Source organism: Astyanax mexicanus, chromosome 14 (genome assembly GCF_023375975.1).
Source record: "Astyanax mexicanus isolate ESR-SI-001 chromosome 14, AstMex3_surface, whole genome shotgun sequence".
NCBI classification, from domain to species: Eukaryota; Metazoa; Chordata; class Actinopteri; order Characiformes; family Acestrorhamphidae; genus Astyanax; species Astyanax mexicanus.
The window spans coordinates 8412572-8433850 of NC_064421.1; the positions used below are offsets into that span (position 1 = coordinate 8412572).

The 21279-nt window shown below is 36.3% G+C and overlaps 1 protein-coding gene and 1 long non-coding RNA gene across 5 annotated transcripts in view; both read left to right on the plus strand.

Annotated features, from left to right (window-relative positions):
* scaf8 (SR-related CTD-associated factor 8) overlaps positions 1 to 21279 on the plus strand; it is a 42921-nt gene that overhangs the window by 10481 nt on the left and 11161 nt on the right. For 3 of the 4 annotated variants that reach the window (XM_049464141.1, XM_049464140.1, XM_049464142.1), the window contains exons 3-8: positions 16063 to 16107; positions 16213 to 16374; positions 16457 to 16613; positions 17937 to 18064; positions 20553 to 20729; positions 20838 to 20935. In XM_049464141.1, the coding sequence (XP_049320098.1) occupies positions 16063 to 16107; positions 16213 to 16374; positions 16457 to 16613; positions 17937 to 18064; positions 20553 to 20729; positions 20838 to 20935 (767 nt within the window). The remainder of the gene's footprint in view (positions 1 to 16062; positions 16108 to 16212; positions 16375 to 16456; positions 16614 to 17936; positions 18065 to 20552; positions 20730 to 20837; positions 20936 to 21279) is intronic. The other variant, XM_049464143.1, reaches the window with a different exon arrangement.
* LOC125781097 (uncharacterized) lies at positions 9701 to 13776 on the plus strand. The gene is made up of 3 exons (XR_007424197.1): positions 9701 to 10739; positions 10999 to 11837; positions 12150 to 13776. It is a non-coding gene; the product is annotated as an uncharacterized LOC125781097 (long non-coding RNA).

Below are 21279 nucleotides of genomic sequence, written 5' to 3' on the forward strand. Positions count from 1 at the left end.
TATCTACAGGTCAATGATGTGGAAAGTACCACAGTTCTGCACTATACGGTTCATTGGCCACAATTTTTTTTTTCTTCCCCTGATTGGCACATTAACAGTCTTACATTGAAGGCCATCAGTCCAGGGGCCATGAAGTCCATCAGTATCTGTTGGTCTTACAACCACAATTCTGACATTGGTCTGGAGGTGGAGAAGTATTACAGTTGCCACTTTTGAAGTTCCACAGTTGACTGAGGTGGCAATCCACAAACCACAAATATTTCCCCACATATTTTCCCCACTGATTGGCTCTATGTTAAAAAGCTTGACTGTAAGACTGTATGCTAAGCAATAGGAAAAAGTCCAGTCATATTTCAAACAAACGGCGTTCTATTTAAAAAAACGGCTTATAACTGGTTTTACCGCACACAAATTCTCCATCTGAAAGCGGCCCAAAAATTGTACCATCCCCAGGATGATGAAACAGTGTTAAACTGGAGCCCTAGTATTGTTTTTAGGTGCTGAACATTTCCTCTAGCCACCCAAGATGTGGCGATTTTTTTCATAGGCCTCTGATTCTGTATGTAAACTTAATTTCAGCTAAAACCAAAAATATCAAATCTCTCGTTTGGCCAATCACTGATAAGAGAGTTGTGATTGTGAGTGGGGCCAGATAAAAATTAACCTTAAGGAACTGCAGCTTTCTCTGATAGAGGAGCTGCTGCAATCCTTAAACCCCTAAATGTGATCTGATTGGATTCTAATGAAGACTTATGTGAGACACATAAGGCTACGTTCACATTAGTCTTCATTATTCAATTCCATTTTTTGTGTGTAATGTGAACATATCTGTCCCTGAAATGGGTGCATGTGCACATTGATGGGTATATGCATGTCACTTCTGCAGAAACATTATAATCTTTGGAAAAATCACTTTTTGTGCAAAATCTAGCCAAATGCTACATACTTTTTTTGTTATTTTTGCTTTCCTCTATAAATGATCATAAATGATGCATGAAATCCAATCTGGCAATTCACATTATATAGGTAAACTGCTTGCCCACAAATTGCATGAGTCTGATAAAGGATCTGACTGTGGTAACAAAGCCTAAATTAATTTCAGAATGCAGACTTTGTATAATAATTTCATGGGTCACATTGGTATTGGCACAAAAATCAGGGCTGCAACTATTGATTATTTTGCTAGTCGACTAATCTGACTATTTTCTTGATTGGTGGATTAGTCAACGATTATTTCTGCCAATTCCTCCATCTCTAAAAACGATAGAAACAGCTAAACATGAGATTTAAAAGGCATTTAAATGTCTGGATGTTTGATATTTAGTGATTAAATATGTAATCCGTTGAATTTGGGCACTTTTGGAGACAGATTAAGTTGTGTGTAAACTGTGTGAGTGACACATGTCACATGAGTGACACGCATTTCTTGCGCAGAAAAACAGGCCAAAGAGTCTAAAAGCGGTTAGTCAAGTGAACTATCTAAAAGATAGTTAGTCAAGTAAAATGGTGTGTGAATGAAATAATCTGGAAAAAAGTATTATTTAAAGTGGTATATTTCATTATTTGTTTTATTACAGAGTGTGGCCTGTGACTTCAAATATATTATATTATATATTTATATTTATCCTTCTGGCCCCCAACAATAAAAGTTTGGACACCCCTGCTCTAAAACTTTGTGTAATGCGGTACTGTTACAAATTAACGATTAATCGACAATGAAATTTGTAGTCGACAAATTTAGATAATCGACATTGTCGATTATATCGACTAATCGTTGCAGCCCTAGTGAACATCAAACTGTTTAAATTTGAATAATGTTTTAATCCAGTCTTGCAGTGAATTAATCTAATTTGTCTGAACTAATTAGTTTAAACACACACTTTCTCTTTTTCTCTGGGTGAATATTTTTGTTTACTGAATATATTTGGTGCTTCAATAGTACTATACCTAGTAGTGTGCTATAGTAATTACTGTTATATTTTTAAGGTATGGTTTGCTACTTTTTGAGCTGTGAAACTTGGATTCAACACTCAGACCAGCTTTCTCAAGCCAATTTTATTTACAACAGACAATTTGCACCTTAAGCTGGAGCCTCTCCTCTTTTTATTGCTTTTGTATGTGTGACCATGGTTATTTCTGAAATGGGGATCAGTGTTTAATTGGCCAATTCCTTAATTTTATTTAATTTCTTTCATCAGATCCTCAAATTCTTATCTGAAGATCTGAATGAGGTCACAATATAGCAATACCTCTCAGCTAGCACACCACCAGCATGTTCTGGTGCTGTTTTCACACTGGTTGGTCCTGTGTGGCTAGTATGCCCTGAGGCGTGTAGTAGGAGTCAGGAAGTATCCAAAGCATTGCTGCCATGTTCTACTGCCTTAGTACCCAGTACTACGTAGTAGTAAGTGTCCCACAGGGAATATGTTGGTTAATAAGTGAGGAAACAGAATGCACACCGAGATGTGGCAGCCAGCGCTTTATCCATGTCTGTAAAATGAGCATGATTGGCTCACAAAAAAAAAAAAACTGTTTATGAAAAGATTATTTTAGATTATTAAAACATAATGTTTTGAACGATAGATAGATAGATAGATAGATAGATAGATAGATAGATAGATAGATAGATAGATAGATAGATAGATAGATAGATAGATAGATAGATATTGAAAAATTAGCAGTGGTTTAAGAAGATAATTTATCACACAGTCGAGCAGTAGAACCAGTCAGAAGAAATTCTAATTCAACATTTTAAAAATACTGAATAAAAAGACAACATTTTAACAGCAACAAATTGTAGAGCATTTCTAGCTAGCTTATCAATTGGGGACGGGCCTAAATGGTGGAGATTAGTTCAGTGTATTTAGCTCCATCTTGGAAAGCTTTTGAAAATAAGTCACCTTTTATTTAGGCTTAAGTCACATTCTTGACACTGACAATTTATTAGGGTTTTCACACCTGAAAGTTTGGATCAGATTCGTAACCAAGCTTTCATTGTGTATGTGTTTGGCCCGGGTAGTTTTGGTTTCACACTACAGTTTATTGAGAACTTTTCTATTTCCTGTTGTTCTTTCATATTAATTGGTTTCTATAATGTCAGTTGGGTAACCTCCCTTTTCATGTGTTGTAAATTCTGCCAAAATTTGACTCCCCTTTGCATGCATGTGCATCTTGCAGTAGAATGTGTGTATTTTTTTTATTTCTGTTTATAAATAGGGGTTAATCTACAGTTACAGTAGATACAGTAATCACTAGTGTAATTGGGTGTGCTCATTCTGCTGCGTGACAAGCATACACATGCAGTGGACTCATATTTTGGCATAACACAGATTCTTATATAATCTGTATTGTTTAATGAGTGACAGTAACCTGCCTTAACTTTCTGTAATTTGTCCGAAAAAAAAGAGTTTTCATTAAATGGGAACATGGTTAATTTGGTCCAGGCCAAAGACCACCTCTTTGTCGGGCCATTTTTTGGTGCTGAGGTCTGGACTGTGTTTTGCGACACCGTTCACTTTTGCAATTCTGGTTCGGATCAAATTGTTCAGATGTCTGGATCAAACATGCCAGGTCTCAAAGCAGCTATAGATTGTGATTTGGTCACTATTAGCTCTTAACCCTTAAGTACAGCAATATTACAATACCAATTTATCAGACTCCCAGTACCTCAGTGTATTTTTATTTATTTATTTATTTATTTGTTTGTTTGTGTATAATTTTTTTTTTTTTTTTTTAGAGTGTATCGTTTAATTTACTAATTCTTATGTCAGTAACGTTTCTGAGGAGGTTATGGGAAACATTTTTCTGTAAATTCTTTAAATGTGAGCTGTAACCGACTGAACAGCGTTTGTAGGCTGTAGCTTCTTAAATCCCTTTAAACTTGTTTCGTGCTTCATTAATTTTGCTCAGATTTATATTGAGCAGACATCCTTTTTTGGCTGAGCTAGAAGAAATGGAGAATTGGACTTCAGGAATTATATTTGGCATTTGTTCTATAGTGGCTTTTGAGTTATAGACCTGCAGGCCAGTGCTTTTTATTTTTTTTGCTTTTTTTCTAGAAATTATGAAATCTGATAAAGAAATTCATAGTTTTAGATTGTTTTTTTTTTTTTTGCTTTTTTAAATGTGTTTATCATGACCATTACTAGCATTTATAGACTTGTGTCTGAAAACACACAAAGTGTGTTTTTACAGGATTAAGCATAGTCTTGGGTGGGAGTGTAAAAATTAAAGTATTTTAATGCTGCAGTGTGTTTTGCATCACTCCTGTTGAAGATGCAAAGATTAATAGTGTAACGCTTAGTGTCAAACTGTGTTTTATTTTGAGTTGTTTAAACCCATCTTCTTGCGCTCTGTTCTGAAGAATAGTAAACTATTTTGTCCATTTCTTCATGGTTTTAATATTAATTGATATTGGAAGGATATTATATCAACCACAATTAAAAATATATATTGAGAGGGGGAGTTTTCATTTACGAAACATTATTGTTAGGTGGTGTCGAATATCAGTGTTTTATTAAACCATAGTCTCTCTAAACACACCCCCAATTTGACTTACTAAAGTTACTGCTTTATTACTCCAGGTAGTGGTGCTAATCAAATGAATAGGATAAACCTGCGGTGAAGAATATTGGTTATTAAATTTTGTGAAAGTGACACCAGTTAATCCAAAATTCCAGGTATTTACTTATTTAGGACTATTTTATTACTGTACATAATTGTCTTGTGATATATAGTGTATTACAAAATCCCATTTATTATAATATCGTATTGTGATTTGACCTAGGATTCCCACCTCTAATATTAATATATGTAATCATAACCATTGTTTTGTGATAAGTAGCGCATAGCCAATACACACCCCAGTCCTGAATAGTTTTTCTTTTTCAATAGAGAAGACTCTGCATTCAGAATAAGGGTGGGCGATATGGCTCTAAAATAATATCACGATATTTCAGGGTATTTTTGCGATAACGATATACTTGGCGATATAGAAAAACTAAAATAATTCATTCATTTCAGAATATAGTATAATAGTATAACAGTATAATCATAATGTGGCGAAATAAACAATATAGCATAAAATAATATAATGCAGCAAATAATATTGCAGATTATTTAGTGCATGCATATAAACTGGAAACTAAAACAATTATACAATAAATACACCTAAAGCTTCACAGTAAATAATAGACTACTTTTAAGACAGAACAGCCCTATTATCACGATATGGATTTTATATCATGATATTTCTGTCACGATATATTGTATACAATATAATATTGCCCACCCCTAATTCAGAATGCTGTCTACTTCAGACCAAGGCTTAATCCCTGTCTGGGAAATGAACACAATGTTTTGAAATGCAAACACAGCTTTGTGTCTATACAGACAGCTTGGTCGGCTGATTTCAAAAATGTAAATATACATTTACATATTTATATCTCAGCAAAATGTCTCTGTAAGGATCAGATGTCGGGTGAACACAGGGTCACTCATCTTCACTCCTCTCTCAGGGTTTCTCCCTGTGTCACATTACAGTGACCTCTGAGGCTTGAGGCATGCCTCGTCATATTTTAATTTGACTGGACACACTGCCAACACTGTGCAGTAGATCAGACACCCAGATCTCCAACTCTGTGGTGGATCACTGTGCAGTACAGTAGATAACTTGATTTAAACCTGATGAACTAGTTATGGTTTGGTAATTACCATGTTATTGACCAGTCCCACAAGATGTGAATCTAATGGTGGGTAATATTAATATAAACTGTGATTTTTTTTTTTTAAAGCAGATAATTGGTTGATTTATCAATGAGTTTGCTTTTAACACTTAAGTTGTATAATGGGAGATTCTTCTCTTCGGTATAAAGTTAATTGCTGGTTGAGGCATATGCTGAACAGTTTATGGCTATTTACAAAGCTTTTTATTTTATTTTATTTTTTTTTATTATTTTTGTTTTAAATGGTACCTAAGCGTTTGGGCTTTGGTTTAAGCCTTCGTCAGGCCTTGGCCCATAAACAGGCTACAAGTGTTGGTGATGCAAAACCCTTTTTATCTGCAGTAAAACAAGTTATTTTCAGTTATTTTACAATCTGAAAAAAGCAATTTCCAGTCCTGGATAAGTGTTTCTTTGTGTTTCAGTTTATCGACGGAAAAATACTATTTTGAGCTAGAGATACAGTAATTTTATTCTGTAATTTAGACCTACACAATGGAGCTCTCAGTATCTGACACACATTTTATTATTAAAGATTGTGTCAAATTCATTTCAGGCAAAATTGATTATAGTTTTAGTTGATTTTTGGTTTTATTGTCCATTTTTGCACTGATGTTTTGAAAAAAATAATATAGTTATAAAAATTTGCCTTGAAGGCATGGAAAAGTCGTAGAAAAATCGTGATATTTTTTTATTTATTTATGGAACAAATGTATTATGTAGTATTATTGTTTTATATATTTACATTCTGTAAACTTTAAGGGCTTTGGAGACTCTGCTACAGGACACTTGTGTTGGTAAAGATGTTGTCAAATTACATTTAAAAGCATCATAGTTGATTTTATTAAATTTAGGTTGGTATAGTTTTTACTTCTTGAATTTACAATTTGACATTGTTTGTTGAATGATCACTCTGTAGTCTGTTGACCTTTGAGGTAGTTTAGAGAATTGAGGAAGGTGTTGTGTCCTAAAACAGTCACCACGTTGAGTGCCAGTGCCTAATCTTAGCACCGAAAAAATAAAAACTAAAAAAGCACCAATTGCAGCTATGTGACAGTTATACAGAAAAGCTAATGAAAATTATTTTTCACATCAACACATTTAGTGTTGAAAGAGAAAATCCTCAGTGGGCTCAAGCCATCAAACAATTTGACACAATCTGAGATTGGGGCTAAAAAGGAAGAACTCACTGAGAATGGTCTTAAAATGTTTGAAATTACAACCTCAAGAACCTTGCATTCACAGTGTTAAATTAACACTAATAGATTATTTGATTGACCATGATGCTTTTTTTTTAAAAGATAAAAAGCAACAATTGTCCAGTGGCAATATACTTTTGATATTGTGCAACTGTACTAACTAGATACCCCTTTTAAAAGTACATCACTCAGCACAGTACAGCAATCCTCACAACACAGCAGAGCTTACAAATTACCACAATTTGAGCTCCAGTTCTGCACTAGAAGTAATGTACTAAAGGATGACCAGCATTCTGTATTTCCCCCTAAAATGTAGATTAGTCCCTTCACAAACTTTACCACAAACTTGCAAGTCCTTATAGATGCACAAACAAATAAGTACTGTTGAGTTCGAGTGTATGACTGATTACTTGCTAGTACAGTCTATAGCTGTTTTTTTTTTTCAATCTGATCATTCACACTTCTTTAAACCAAAGAAACACAAATTCAGGACAAAGTTTGCAATTCTTATGTGTTTATATTTGCAGTAACTCTTGTATTTGTGCCATTAGCAGTGCTAGGATTGTTCAAGTAACTGTTATTGTCAGAAAAAAGTCCTGGGACCTACCGGACACCCTGTTTAAATATATGAATAAATATACAGCTCTGGAATAAACCAAGCTGAACTGCTTGAATTTTTGCACCAGGAGTAAAGGTATAAAGTTATCCAAAAGCAGTGTGTAAGACAGATGGAGGAGAACATGCCAAGATGCATGAAAACTGTGATTAAATACCAGGGTTATTCCACCAAATATTGAATTCTGAACTCTTGAAACTTAATGAGTATAAACTTGTTTTCTCTGTATTATTTGAGGTCTGAAAGCTCTGCATCTTTTTTTAATTTGGGAGAAATGTTGTCTGTAGTTTATAGAATAAAACAACAATGTTCTTTTTACTCAAACATAAACCTATAAATAGCAAAATCAGAGAAACTGATTCAGAACTGATGTGGTCTCTTATTTTTTTCCAGAGCTATATGTGGATTTGCATTCATGAGAGCAGAAGCATATTACTGCTCTTTATCATATTTTATCACCCCCTCCCCCCCAACTCAGTAATAGTACTCTCTCTGATTTAAAAGAAAAGTCTTTAGCTGCTATAAGGAACAATCATCCACAGGTTTTCTTATGGAAGAAATCTTTTTTTTTGTTGTTGTTGTTGTTTATTTACATGTTCAAATTTGTTTCTTTTCATGGGTTAAATTTTTATGGGTAAATGTAGAATTATTGCTTTTACGAAAGAAGCCTTATATAATCAGCCTTCCTCTTCTCAGCTCCACATTGAAATTATACAGGATCTAAACATCTAAGTATCTAAAGTCTTGCTACCAACCCATTGCTTAGTTCTGGAAAAAACAGTTTGGGGATCTTTCTGTGAAGACGTAATTGCTGGATTGTTTGATGTGAACATGTCATGTTTTATTACTGCTGTTTTTCTCATGGCGTATTACAGCACTCTCTTCATTAGTGGGGACTGGCTGTGTAATTAAGGCACAGAGGTGGCAGATTAAGTATCTGTTAGTGATGTTGAAAAGCTTTAGAGAAGAGAGGGTTTTCATGCTTTGGGAAAAAGCATTTTCTTTTTTGTGGCTGCTTGTCACAATGTTCCACAGCCTTGGGAAGCTCCATAATGTTGTTTTTTTCCTCTGGAAGAAATGTGAATTAATCAGTTTTTTTCATACAGTTTTTCAAATTGCACTGTATGTGTGATTGTTTTGTTCAGTATCATTGTGTCTGTTTGATTGCAGGGTATCTGCAGGCCCTTAAAATCAGTACCTTCAGTACGTGTCCATTAGTACTTTAGCCATAAGGCGTTCTACACATTTCAATGGAGAGAGCTGCTTAGTTCAACTAAAGATTACATTGAGGTTGATTAGAACTTAAAAGAAAAACTGGAAACATGGAAAAGTAATGGAATTTTAAAAGTAGCAATTTCCAGGTCTTGGAAAAATAAAAATACCTGGACAGTTTTGGAAAAGTCATGGAAATTTGGTCTACAAATCTTTGTGTTTCGTTATTGATGAAAATCTAGTTTGAAAAAACAAATACATCAGCTAAGACACAATGAAGCTCTCAGGATCTGACACACATTTTATTATTAAAGAGTATGTCAACATTTTTATCAGATTCATTTTAGGCCTGCTGTTATCAATTTTAATGACAGTTTTAGTGTATTTTTGGTTTATGGTCATAAAGTTGCCTTGAAGGCATGGAAAAATCATGTAAATTTATTGGTTAAAAAGTGTATGATCCCTTAATTAAATTATCCCCACATTGCTAACACAGCTAGTATAGTATGCACTGAATGAGTAAAGGTGTTGATTAATAAAAACATTTGAGAAACAAATGCTGATGGTGTATGCAGCTTATCAGTAATTTAATGCCCAGATATTAAAGTCTGTGTGGTTTGATCTGATGACATATGGGCAGCGAGAGGAATGACGTTTACAGCTGGCATTTTCCATGTGCTTTGAATGCGTCTCCAGTGACGCTTCTGATCAGATTTCATGAGTGCTGGATGATACCAGACACATCACTACATCTTACTGCATCTGATGTCAGACAAAAAATATTCTGCAAACCTTTTTATGGACCGCAAAAGCATATATAAACAGTAGAGGAGATACAGAGGGGAAAAAAATATTTACAGCAGTGGCTTTTACATTTTAGGAGCCAGTTAATTAAAGGCCATGTTGTAAAAAAAACACAACAACAATAACAAATGGGTAAATGCCATCAAATGGGTAAATGCCATCAAATGGTTGCACAGTGCTAAACCTAAGTCTAGTTGGAAGCAGTGAACACTAGTTTAAAGAAAACCAGTGCTAAAGTTGGGTTTAGTTAAAAGGAGTGAATGCTAGTTTAAAGAAAACCAGTGCTAAATTTGGGTTTAATTAGAAGGAGTGAATGCTAGTTTAAAGAAAACCAGTGCTAAAGTTGGGTTTAGTTAAAAGGAGTAAATGCTAGTTTAAAGAAAACCAGTGCTAAAATTGGGTTTAGTTAAAAGGAGTAAATGCTAATTTAAAGAAAACCAGTGCTGAGGTTGGGTCTAGTTAGAAGGAGTAAATGCTAGTTTAAAGAAAAACAGTGTTAAAGTTGGGTTTAGTTAGAAGGAGTAAATGCTAGTTTAAAGAAAACCCGTTCTAAAGTTGGGTTTAGTTAAAAGGAGTAAATGTTAGTTTAAGAAACCCAGTGCTGAAGTTGGGTCTAGTTAGAAGGGGTAAATGCTAGTTTAAAGAAAACCAGTGCTAAAGTTGGAATAAGTTAAAAGGAGTAAATGCTAGTTTAAAGAAAACCAGTGCTAAAGTTGGGTTTAGTTAGGAGTAAATGCTAGTTTAAAGAAAACCAGTGCTAAAGTTGGGTTTAGTTAAAAGGAGTAAATGCTAGTTTAAAGAAAACCAGTGCTAAAATTGGGTTTTGTTAAAAGGAGTAAATGCTAATTTAAAGAAAACCAGTGCTGAGGTTGGGTTTAGTTAGGAGTAAATGCTAGTTTAAAGAAAACCAGTGCTAAAGTTGGGTTTAGTTAAAAGGAGTAAATGCTAGTTTAAAGAAAACCAGTGTTAAAGCTGGGTTTAGTTAGAAGGAGTAAATGCTAGTTTAAAGAAAACCAGTGCTAAAGTTGGGTTTAGTTAAAAGGAGTAAATGCTAGTTTAAAGAAAACCAGTGCTAAAGTTGGGTTTAGTTAGGAGTAAATGCTAGTTTAAAGAAAACCAGTGCTAAAGTTGGGTTTAGTTAGGAGTAAATGCTAGTTTAAAGAAAACCAGTGCTAAAGTTGGGTTTAGGTAAAAGGAGTAAAGGCTAGTTTAAAGAAAACCAGTGCTAAAGTTGGGTTTAGTTAGGAGTAAATGCTAGTTTAAAGAAAGCCAGTGCTAAAGTTGGGTTTAGGTAAAAGGAGTAAAGGCTAGTTTAAAGAAAACCAGTGCTAAAGTTGGGTTTAGTTAGGAGTAAATGCTAGTTTAAAGAAAACCAGTGCTAAAGTTGGGTTTAGTTAAAAGGAGTAAATGTTAGTTTAAAGAAAACCAGTGCTGAAGTTGGGTTTAGTTAAAAGGAGTAAATGCTAGTTTAAAGAAAACCAGTGCTAAAGTTGGGTTTAGGTAAAAGGAGTAAATGCTAGTTTAAAGAAAACCAGTGCTAAAGTTGGGTTTAGTTAAAAGGAGTAAATGCTAGTTTAAAGAAAACCAGTGCTAAAGTTGGGTTTAGTTAAAAGGAGTGAATGCTAGTTTAAAGAAAACCAGTTCTAAATTTGGGTTTAATTAGAAGGAGTAAATGCTAGTTTAAAGAAAACCAGTGCTAAAGTTGGGTTTAGTTAAAAGGAGTAAATGCTAGTTTAAAGAAAACCAGTGCCAAAGTTGGGTTTAGTTAAAAGGAGTAAATGCTAGTTTAAAGAAAACCAGTGCTAAAGTTGGGTTTAGTTAGAAGGAGTAAATGCAAGTTTAAAGAAAACCAGTGCTAAAGTTGGGTTTAGTTAGGAGTAAATGCTAGTTTAAAGAAAACCAGTGCTAAAGTTGGGTTTAGGTAAAAGGAGTAAATGCTAGTTTAAAGAAAACCAGTGCTAAAGTTGGGTTTAGTTAGAAGGAGTAAATGCTAGTTTAAAGAAAACCAGTGCTAAAGTTGGATTAAGTTAAAAGGAGTAAATGCTAGTTTAAAGAAAACCATTGCTAAAGTTGAGTTTAGTTAGGAGTAAATGCTAGTTTAAAGAAAACCAGTGCTAAAGTTGGGTTTAGTTAGAAGGAGTAAATGCTAGTTTAAAGAAAACCAGTGCTAAAGTTGGGTTTAGTTAAGAGGAGTAAATGCTAGTTTAAAGAAAACCAGTGCTAAAGTTGGGTTTAGTTAGGAGTAAATGCTAGTTTAAAGAAAACCAGTGCTAAAGTTGGGTTTAGGTAAAAGGAGTAAATGCTAATTTAAAGAAAACCAGTGCTGAGGTTGGGTCTAGTTAGAAGGGGTAAATGCTAGTTTAAAGAAAACCAGTGCTAAAGTTGGGTTTTGTTAGAAGGAGTAAATGCTAGTTTAAAGAAAACCAGTGCTAAAGTTGGGTTCAGTTAGGAGTAAATGCTAGTTTAAAGAAAACCATTGCTAAAGTTGAGTTTAGTTAGGAGTAAATGCTAGTTTAAAGAAAACCAGTGCTAAAGTTGGGTTTAGTTAGAAGGAGTAAATGCAAGTTTAAAGAAAACCAGTGCTAAAGTTGGGTTTAGTTAAAAGGAGTAAATGCTAGTTTAAAGAAAACCAGTGTTAAAGTTGGGTTTAGTTAGAAGGAGTAAATGCAAGTTTAAAGAAAACCAGTGCTAAAGTTGGGTTTAGTTAAAAGGAGTAAATGCTAATTTAAAGAAAACCAGTGCTGAGGTTGGGTCTAGTTAGAAGGGGTAAATGCTAGTTTAAAGAAAACCAGTGTTAAAGTTGGGTTTAGTTAGAAGGAGTAAATGCTAGTTTAAAGAAAACCAGTGCTAAAGTTGGGTTTAGTTAAGAGGAGTAAATGCTAGTTTAAAGAAAACCAGTGCTAAAGTTGGGTTTAGTTAGGAGTAAATGCTAGTTTAAAGAAAACCAGTGCTAAAGTTGGGTTTTGTTAGAAGGAGTAAATGCTAGTTTAAAGAAAACCAGTGCTAAAGTTGGGTTCAGTTAGGAGTAAATGCTAGTTTAAAGAAAACCAGTGCTAAAGTTGGGTTTAGGTAAAAGGAGTAAATGCTAGTTTAAAGAAAACCAGTGCTAAAGTTGGATTAAGTTAAAAGGGGTAAATGCTAATTTAAAGAAAACCAGTGCTGAGGTTGGGTCTAGTTAGAAGGAGTAAATGCTAGTTTAAAGAAAACCAGTGCTAAAGTTGGGTCTAGTTGGAAGCCATGAACGCTAGTTTAAACAAAGTTTCAATAGTTGAAAAAAGTAGATCCTGAAAGTGAAAGTATAGTATAATACAGTATTATGTTAAAGCATATTTTATTAAATGTGTGTTCCAACATATTGTGCCTGATGACTATTGTTGAGGTATTAAAGTAAGCAATGCATATCAGCTTACAAATGTCTTAAGAGCTACACGAACAGAGATTATTGTAGCTAATTATGTAGTGCATTGCAAGTGATACCTGCCTAATAACATTCAACCTCACTAATAAACAACTTTTAAAGCTAAGAGAATGTACTGTACTCTTTACAGAACTCTTTACTTAAAGACATTCTCCATCTCTGTGAAGATAGAGACACAGCTTCCACAAAACACCATAGTTATCAAACTTATAGAAGTAAGAATACTGATCTAGGATCAGTTAAATCATTTTATTGCATTCTATTAGACACCTGATGAGACATGATCTAAGATCACCACCTTTACTCTGAGATGCTTGATAAATGAGGCTTCAGCTGTTTTGACCCACTTTTATATCCACAGTTCATCATCAGGTAGACTTTTCTGGTCTGCGTTGTCGCTGGTAATTTCAGAAATGCTTTTTTTTGGTTCAAACAAAAATGGCTAAGTAGTAGTCATGTTTAGCTAGCCAGCTGGGATTTATCACTAAATCTAATAAACAAAATCATGAATAAGTGCTGTTTCTTCTACTGCTCCGAGCGAAAGCACCTTTAAACTGTACAGATAGATAGTGCTACTCTTAAACATGGGACATCTCTCTTTATTTCCATAAATATACTGTCTATTAATTACTTTCTGGCTCCTGCACCAGACAGCTCTAACTAATCAGAGGAATCATGCTCGCATGGTTTGTTGGGGCTCATTTTTGGTGCGTTAAGTAAACGAACTCAACAGGTTCAGACCAGAGAAATGAACTACAGGTGTAAAAAGTGCCCTGAGACGCTTCATGTCAGTTCTTAGAGATGTCCACCTGTCAGATCTCTGAGCACTAAAGGTGTTTTGTGTTTTCCACATTGTTGAACACAAGCTCAACATGAACCAGTTCACGTACCTCAGTCTCTGTAACCCTAAGGCTTCTCAGGTTAATCTGCGAATGAGGCTTTAATATTGGTTAGACCAGAGCTTAAAAAAAAAAAAAAATAGATCTAGCGTTTTTTTTTTAATTGATAAAGAAATAATCAACATGTTGCCTGATAAGTTATTAATCATATGGAATCAAATGTCACATTACAATAACACATGCTGAAAGGAAAAAACAAAATAGGTGTGTGGTCCTTTACAGTATTAAATAACAATTAAACCATTACAAAATTAAAATACAGAGTATATACACATTATCTCATCTTGTATATCATTTCAGTATTACATGTTTGCATTACATGTACACTGACATTCCATGTGTAATGTGGCATGAACTTGGTCTGTGTCCTATTAAAGGTAAAGAACGCTGCATTGACTTGTGGGTTAATAGTGAAGAGCCTTAGATTGCATTGGATTTGGATGGGATTTGATGTGGATGTGGTCTCGACTGTTACAGTCAGACACTGCTGGTTGCAGTCAGTTTGTGCATCAAGTTCTTCATAATTGTGCATTTTTATCAGAATTTCTGTATCTGTGTTTTTTTTCTCCTGTGTTTCCACTGTAGCACCTCAGTGACTAACAGCCATAGCTGAAGCGTAATTACAATATTGTATTGTTGTGCATGAAGATGGTGGAGGCGTTGGTAACATGGCAACGTTTTATTTAAGTGACATTTTATAAACGAGAGAAATAGAGAGAGAGAGAGAGAGAGAGAGAGAGAGAGGGAGACAGCTTTGCTCTCTTGCAAGAACGTGTGACCGTGTTGAGAAAATTGAGAATTATTGCACCTTGAATGTGCAACACAAGTTGTGGAGTCTTTCTGTCTGAAGGATGGTTTAAAATTAGTTATGTAGGGCACAATCTGTCACGATTCCGTTTAGGCCTCACTTCATCTGTTGTTTATTTCCTCTGCTTGTCTAAGCAATTTGTTTTCCTGGCTATTTCCTGTATAAGTGATTTTCATAATATGTTGACTTGACACAGGTATTTTGTTCCTCAGTGTTTGCTCAAAAGCTTTTAACAAAACATTTTTTTGTATTGTGATTTATTTTGTCTTTCGAATGGCGCTGCATCACTGATCCTTTGTTCAGAAAATCCTCCCTTCAAGCTGACACTTTTTTTACTGAAAACCTCAAAGAAAACATCTCAAGAAAAATACTTAAAGGGCTTCTAGGGGGGCTACATACTAAATACACTGGCACTGTGCTAAGAGCAAACGGATTTCAGTTTATGCTGTTTTGCCATTTAGCTGCTGGAGCCCAAGACAGCCCAATTGGTCATGCTAGTGTTTTGTATTAATGTTCCTTCATTTTTTTTTACTAGACATGTTTTTTTCTTTGATATTTGCCTGGAAGCATATTATGCTTACCATACACAAGACAACTTAAAAAAAAAAAAAGGTCTGACTTTTTTTTAAAAAAAGAGAGAGACTTTTAATAGACCAAAATCTGACACCCTCTCACATCTAAAGACAAGTCACACAGACTTTTTACTGTAAAGACTGGGGTTTTTGCAGGGTCACTGTTTTGCAAGACTGCAACTAGATTCTTTCTGAGATTATTTAGAACAAAATTGTATTTATGTTACTTATTTATAAAAGATGATTATTTATTCCAATCTGTCGTGGTATAAATGGGAAGACAAGTCAAAGAGACACTTTGCTCACTCCACATCTCCACCAGTTTCTCCTTCTTTTTTTTTTTTTTTAGCTAAATGAAGTGTAATAGGATGGAGTGCTACAGACTAGTAGCTCTCCAGCCCAGAGGATTGTTGAACCCAATTGCAACTAGTGAATTGGGACACGGCCAGGAAAAAAATTCCTTGTGAGGAGATAGGGAGCCCGAGAACGGGAGGAAACTAAAGTCACGTCGAGCGCGACAGAGAGACAGGGGAGATATATGTCAATAAAAGCTCACCATAAAAGCATTTTATTATTTTTTCCGTTATCATTCATTATAGTTCAAACAACCTCATCTCTAGCAAGACTCTCATTATTTTATCCTAACCCTGGAAATTGATTTGTTGTAAGATCCTTGGCATTAGGCGAGGAATATAGAACTGTACAGCTTTAATTTTCTCTGGACCTTAATCTCAATTTTCCCTTCCCAGCTGTTTTGCATTAGTGAATAAAATAATTAATTTTGCTTCTGTCTTTGTTTTTGTGTCTTTTTCAGTTCTACAAACACGTCGTCCAGAGTGTGGAAAAATTCATTCAGAAGGTTAGTTGCTTTGTTTAATCCAGTTGTTAAAGCTCTTTAGCACAAAGCTAGTTAACAATTGGTTCATGTGAGGTCTCACAATATCCTCCCTCTCTCTCTCTGCAGTGCAAGCCTGAGTACAAGGTCCCTGGTCTGTACGTCATCGACTCTATTGTCCGGCAGTCCCGGCACCAGTTTGGCCAGGAGAAGGATGTGTTTGCTCCCCGCTTCAGTAAAAACATCATCAACACCTTTCAGAACCTGTATCGGTGCCCTTCTGATGACAAGGTAGTTTCTCTGCTATGTTTTTGTCTGCTGTTTATTGTAGTTCTCAGTTACAGGTTACTAACAGTCTGTTTTTTTGTTTCAGAGCAAGATTGTCCGGGTCCTCAATCTGTGGCAGAAAAACAGTGTGTTCAAAAGTGACATTATCCAGCCCCTACTGGACATGGCAGCAGGACTACCACCCCCAAGTGTCACACCAGTAACTGCCAGCAGTGCTGTCCCTGTCAACAATGCCACTCCTGGTTAGTTTCTCATTCACTCACACGCTCTCATGCTCCTCAGTGTAGGCGGCATTTTTGACAGTGTGGCTCTGGGAAATCTGTAACGATACATGCATTTAAGATTTCTGTGTTTCCAGCTACACTAATATGTATTGCTGATGACCACTACACTCTATTTGTTTATTTTTTGATTTTTAAAGTGCTTAGATTGACTGTACATTTCATTACATAGAGTTTATCCTGTTTAATTAGAGAAAGTGCTGCAATAATGTACCATATTTCTTTAACTATAAGGTGCACTAGATTGTAAGGCACACCATCAATAAACATCTATTTTCTGGTCTATTTCATACATGAGGCACACCTGATTATAAGGCGCATTAAGCGACACTAGTTAGGATGCCTACAACTAAGTGAGCAAGGGTGTCCCCATGTTTCCCTTCCATTTTAAGTAAAAAAAACCTAAGTAAAAAAAAACCAGTATTCCTTAAAAAAAGTCGAACAAGTGCTATACCTATTTCTCTCCTAAAAACTGTTTATTTGGGTGAGTAAAGCGCTTCCTTTTATTTACAGTAAGCTTAGATTTCCAGTATTTTGTCTAAGGGTGAGTTTTCAGTGAAGTTTCTCCAGCACTAAGGCTGGGTGCGCTCACCGCAGCACTAGTGGGAAGTGAGTGGCACATGATAGCGCTAGACTGAGGAACTCTGAGTGTTCTGGTAACTCAGGGCACTGTCAGCTAGGGGTTCGTCCCATGAAGCTAGTTTTAACACGGTGAAAACTCAGGCTACAGTCCGATATACTCCCCTCTGAACGGTGTAAGAGCTAGTGCTGTGGTTAACGGCTAATGCTAATGCTGCTGCACCCAGCGTTAGTGCTGGAGAGACTTCTCTGAAACGCCTTAATAATTCTGTACTTCAGCGAAGTGGCTTTACTTCTTCTTACAACGTGACTGGTAGAATTCATACATAAAGCGCACCGGATTATAAGACACACTGCTGATTTTTGGGAAAATAAAGGATTTTAAGTGCTCCTTATAGTCCAAACAATACAGTAATAAACATCACTGTACTGGGATCGAGATTTTTGAAATATAGTTCACCCCTAGTATAGGTCAGTTCCTTTTCTACAAATGTTTGCTCATGCCCTCATATTGTTAGGGTTTATGTGTTACATCAGTTCTTCTAACATTTCTGCTGTTCATTTTGATGTGCCCTGGAGTTGACTGACACCTAGTGGTTAAAAACAGTTACATCTACTGTGGCCTATAAAGCTGCATCATTGTACTGTATATTTCTCATATTAACATTATAATCCTGATTTGTCATTTGTTTCTCTGTTTAACAGGCACTCCGGCAACTCCTGCCACTCCAGCCAACATAGTACCGAGTTTACCAGACTGGGCTTCTCAGATCTCTAACTCAGACACGATGACGACTGTAGCTCAGATCCTACAGAGCCCTCAGGGGCAACAGGTCAGCAGCCATCTCCTCCTTTACTGCATTGATTGTCCACAATACTAATATATATAAAAAAATAAAATACATAAAAAATCCCCGTGAGCAAACTTAACCCTCCTATCACGTTCATTTGTCAGGAACAGCAATGGTGTTTGGGGTTAATTTAACCCAGTGCATGTTTAATTATCCTAAAGTTGTCTGAAACCCAAAAAAAATCCTTACAAGCAGTGTAAATATATATATATATATATATATATATATATATATATATATATATATATATATATATATATATATATATATATATATATATATATATATATATATATACACTGCTCAAAAAAATAAAGGGAACACTCAAATAACACAATATAACTCCAAGTAAATCAAACTTCTGTGAAATTAAACTGTCCACTTAGGAAGCAACACTGATTGACAATCAATTTCACCTGCTGTTGTGCAAATGGAATAGACAACAGGTGGAAATTATTGGCAATTAGCAAGACACACTCAATAAAGGAGTGGTTCTGCAGGTGGGGACCACAGACCACGTCTCAGAACCTATGCTGTCTGGCTGATGTTTTGGTCAGTTTTGAATGTTGGTGGTTCTTTCACACTCGTGGTAGCATGAGACGGACTCTACAACCCACACAAGTGGCTCAGGTAGTGCAGCTCATCCAGGATGGCACATCAATGCGAGCTTTGGCAAGAAGGTTTGCTGTGTCTGTCAGCGTAGTGTCCAGAGGCTGGAGGCGCTACCAGGAGACAGGCCAGTACACCAGGAGACTTGGAGGAGGCCATAGGAGGGCAACAACCCAGCAGCAGGACCGCTACCTCCGCCTTTGTGCAAGAAGGAACAGGAGGAGCACTGCCAGAGCCCTGCAAAATGACCTCCAGCAGGCCACAAATGTGCATGTGTATGCACAAACGGTTAGAAACCGACTCCATGAGGATGGTATGAGGGCCCGACGTCCACAGATGGGGGTTGTGCTCACAGCCCAACACCGTGCAGGACGCTTGGCATTTGCCAGAGAACACCAGGATTGGCAAATTCGCCACTGGCGCCTTGTGCTCTTGACAGATGAAAGCAGGTTCACACTGAGCACATGACAGACGTGACAGAGTCTGGAGACGCCGTGGAGAGCGGTCTGCTGCCTGCAACATCCTTCAGCATGACCGGTTTGGCAGTGGGTCAGTAATGGTGTGGGGTGGCATTTCTTTGGAGGGCCGCACAGCCCTCCATGTGCTCACCAGAGGTAGCCTGACTGCCATTAGGTACCGAGATGAGATCCTCAGACCCCTTGTGAGACCATATGCTGGTGCGGTTGGCCCTGGGTTCCTCCTAATGCAGGACAATGCTAGACCTCATGTGGCTGGAGTGTGTCAGCAGTTCCTGCAAGATGAAGGCATTGAAGCTATGGACTGGCCCGCCCGTTCCCCAGACCTGAAACCGATTGAGCACATCTGGGACATCATGTCTCGCTCCATCCACCAACGTCACGTTGCACCACAGACTGTCCAGGAGTTGGCGGATGCTTTAGTCCAGGTCTGGGAGGAGATCCCTCAGGAGACCATCCGCCACCTCATCAGGAGCATGCCCAGGCGTTGTAGGGAGGTCATACAGGCACGTGGAGGCCACACACAATACTGAGCCTCATTTTGACTTGTTTTAAGGACATTACATTAAAGTTGGATCAGCCTGTAGTGTGTTTTTTCACTTTAATTTTGTGTGTGGCTCCAAATCCAGGCCTCCATTGGTTAATAAATTTTATTTCCATTGATGATTTTTGTGTGATTTTGTTGTCAGCACATTCAACTTTGTACAGAACAAAGTATTCAATGAGAATATTTCATTCATTCAGATCTAGGATGTGTTATTTGAGTGTTCCCTTTATTTTTTTGAGCAGTGTATATATATATATATATATATATATATATATATATATTTATTTATTTTTTTTTTTTTTTTACTAAATCCATTACTGATTATTCTATCAATATTTGCAGTGCAGTGGTGCTCCTTACCTCTAACAGGTAATTGGTCAATTAGGATAATTCGCTCGTTTTTCATAACATTTAAATACATTTAAAAAATAATCTTTATTACTTTTAAAACAATAGTTTTGCATAAGATTGAAACATAGCATTGCACTTTTTGTTTAATTTTTGTTGTGGTTGTGGTTGCAAATATGTGAGATTAACTATTTTCATATTATATGTTGATTACACTAATTAAGGCAAGCAGAAGAAGTTTTATACTAAAAAAAAAATAAAATAAATACTTTTAACCATTTTTCCTAGATCTTCAAACTTTAAAATGGGTCAAATTGACGCAGAACAAAACAGGAGGGTTAAGCTGATTACAGGTTCTGAATGTTGGTTTTGAATCGTGTTCAATTACCTGCCCTGCCCAAGTTTTTCCACTTTAAAGTTTATAAAATTGTGAAATTGTACTGTTACTTTCACTTCCCACTCGATTATAAGCCGTTTTTTCTAATTGCAGTTGCAGCAGTTGGTGCAAAGCCTGCAGATGCAGCAGCAGAAGCCTCAGCCGTCGCTGCTGCAGGCGTTGGACGCAGGCCTAGTGGTCCAGTTACAGGCTCTGACCGCCCAGCTCACAGCCGCAGCTGCAGCAAACACCCTCAACCCCCTGGAGCAGAGAGTTTCCTCCTTCAATAAGGTACAACCTTTTTATTTTTATTTACTTGATGCTGTTGTGTATTTAGATTTAAAACTAAATGCTGTATGTGGAGGTGTTTTATAAGTACTAACACAGTGGTTTTCACAGTATCCTCTCTCTTTACAGAAACTTCTGGGTCAGTTTGATTTTGGTGGTGAATCAGAAGCCAGTGAGGATTCTAAAAAGGACACAGGATCATCTCAGCTGTATGTGCTATTTTTGTTACTGGAATCTTTTCTTTTATCAGGATTCATACTGTCATGAAAAACCTGGAAAAGTCATGAAATTGGAAAATAGCCATTTCCAGGCCTGGATAAGTTTTGGAAAAACAAAAACACCCAGAAAGTTTTTGAAAGTCATGGAAAATTTGGTCTTCAAATCTTAATGTTGCAGCACACTTTGTGTTCTGTTGTCTGTATCTGGCAACCTGTGGAAATGTCAGTTTCTGGGGATTCATTCCACACAGATTACTGTGATTTACAACATGGTTCAAGTAAGAAAATACTGGCTGAAACTTTCCTGCTTTCAGTGCTTAAACCCCATGTTTCCA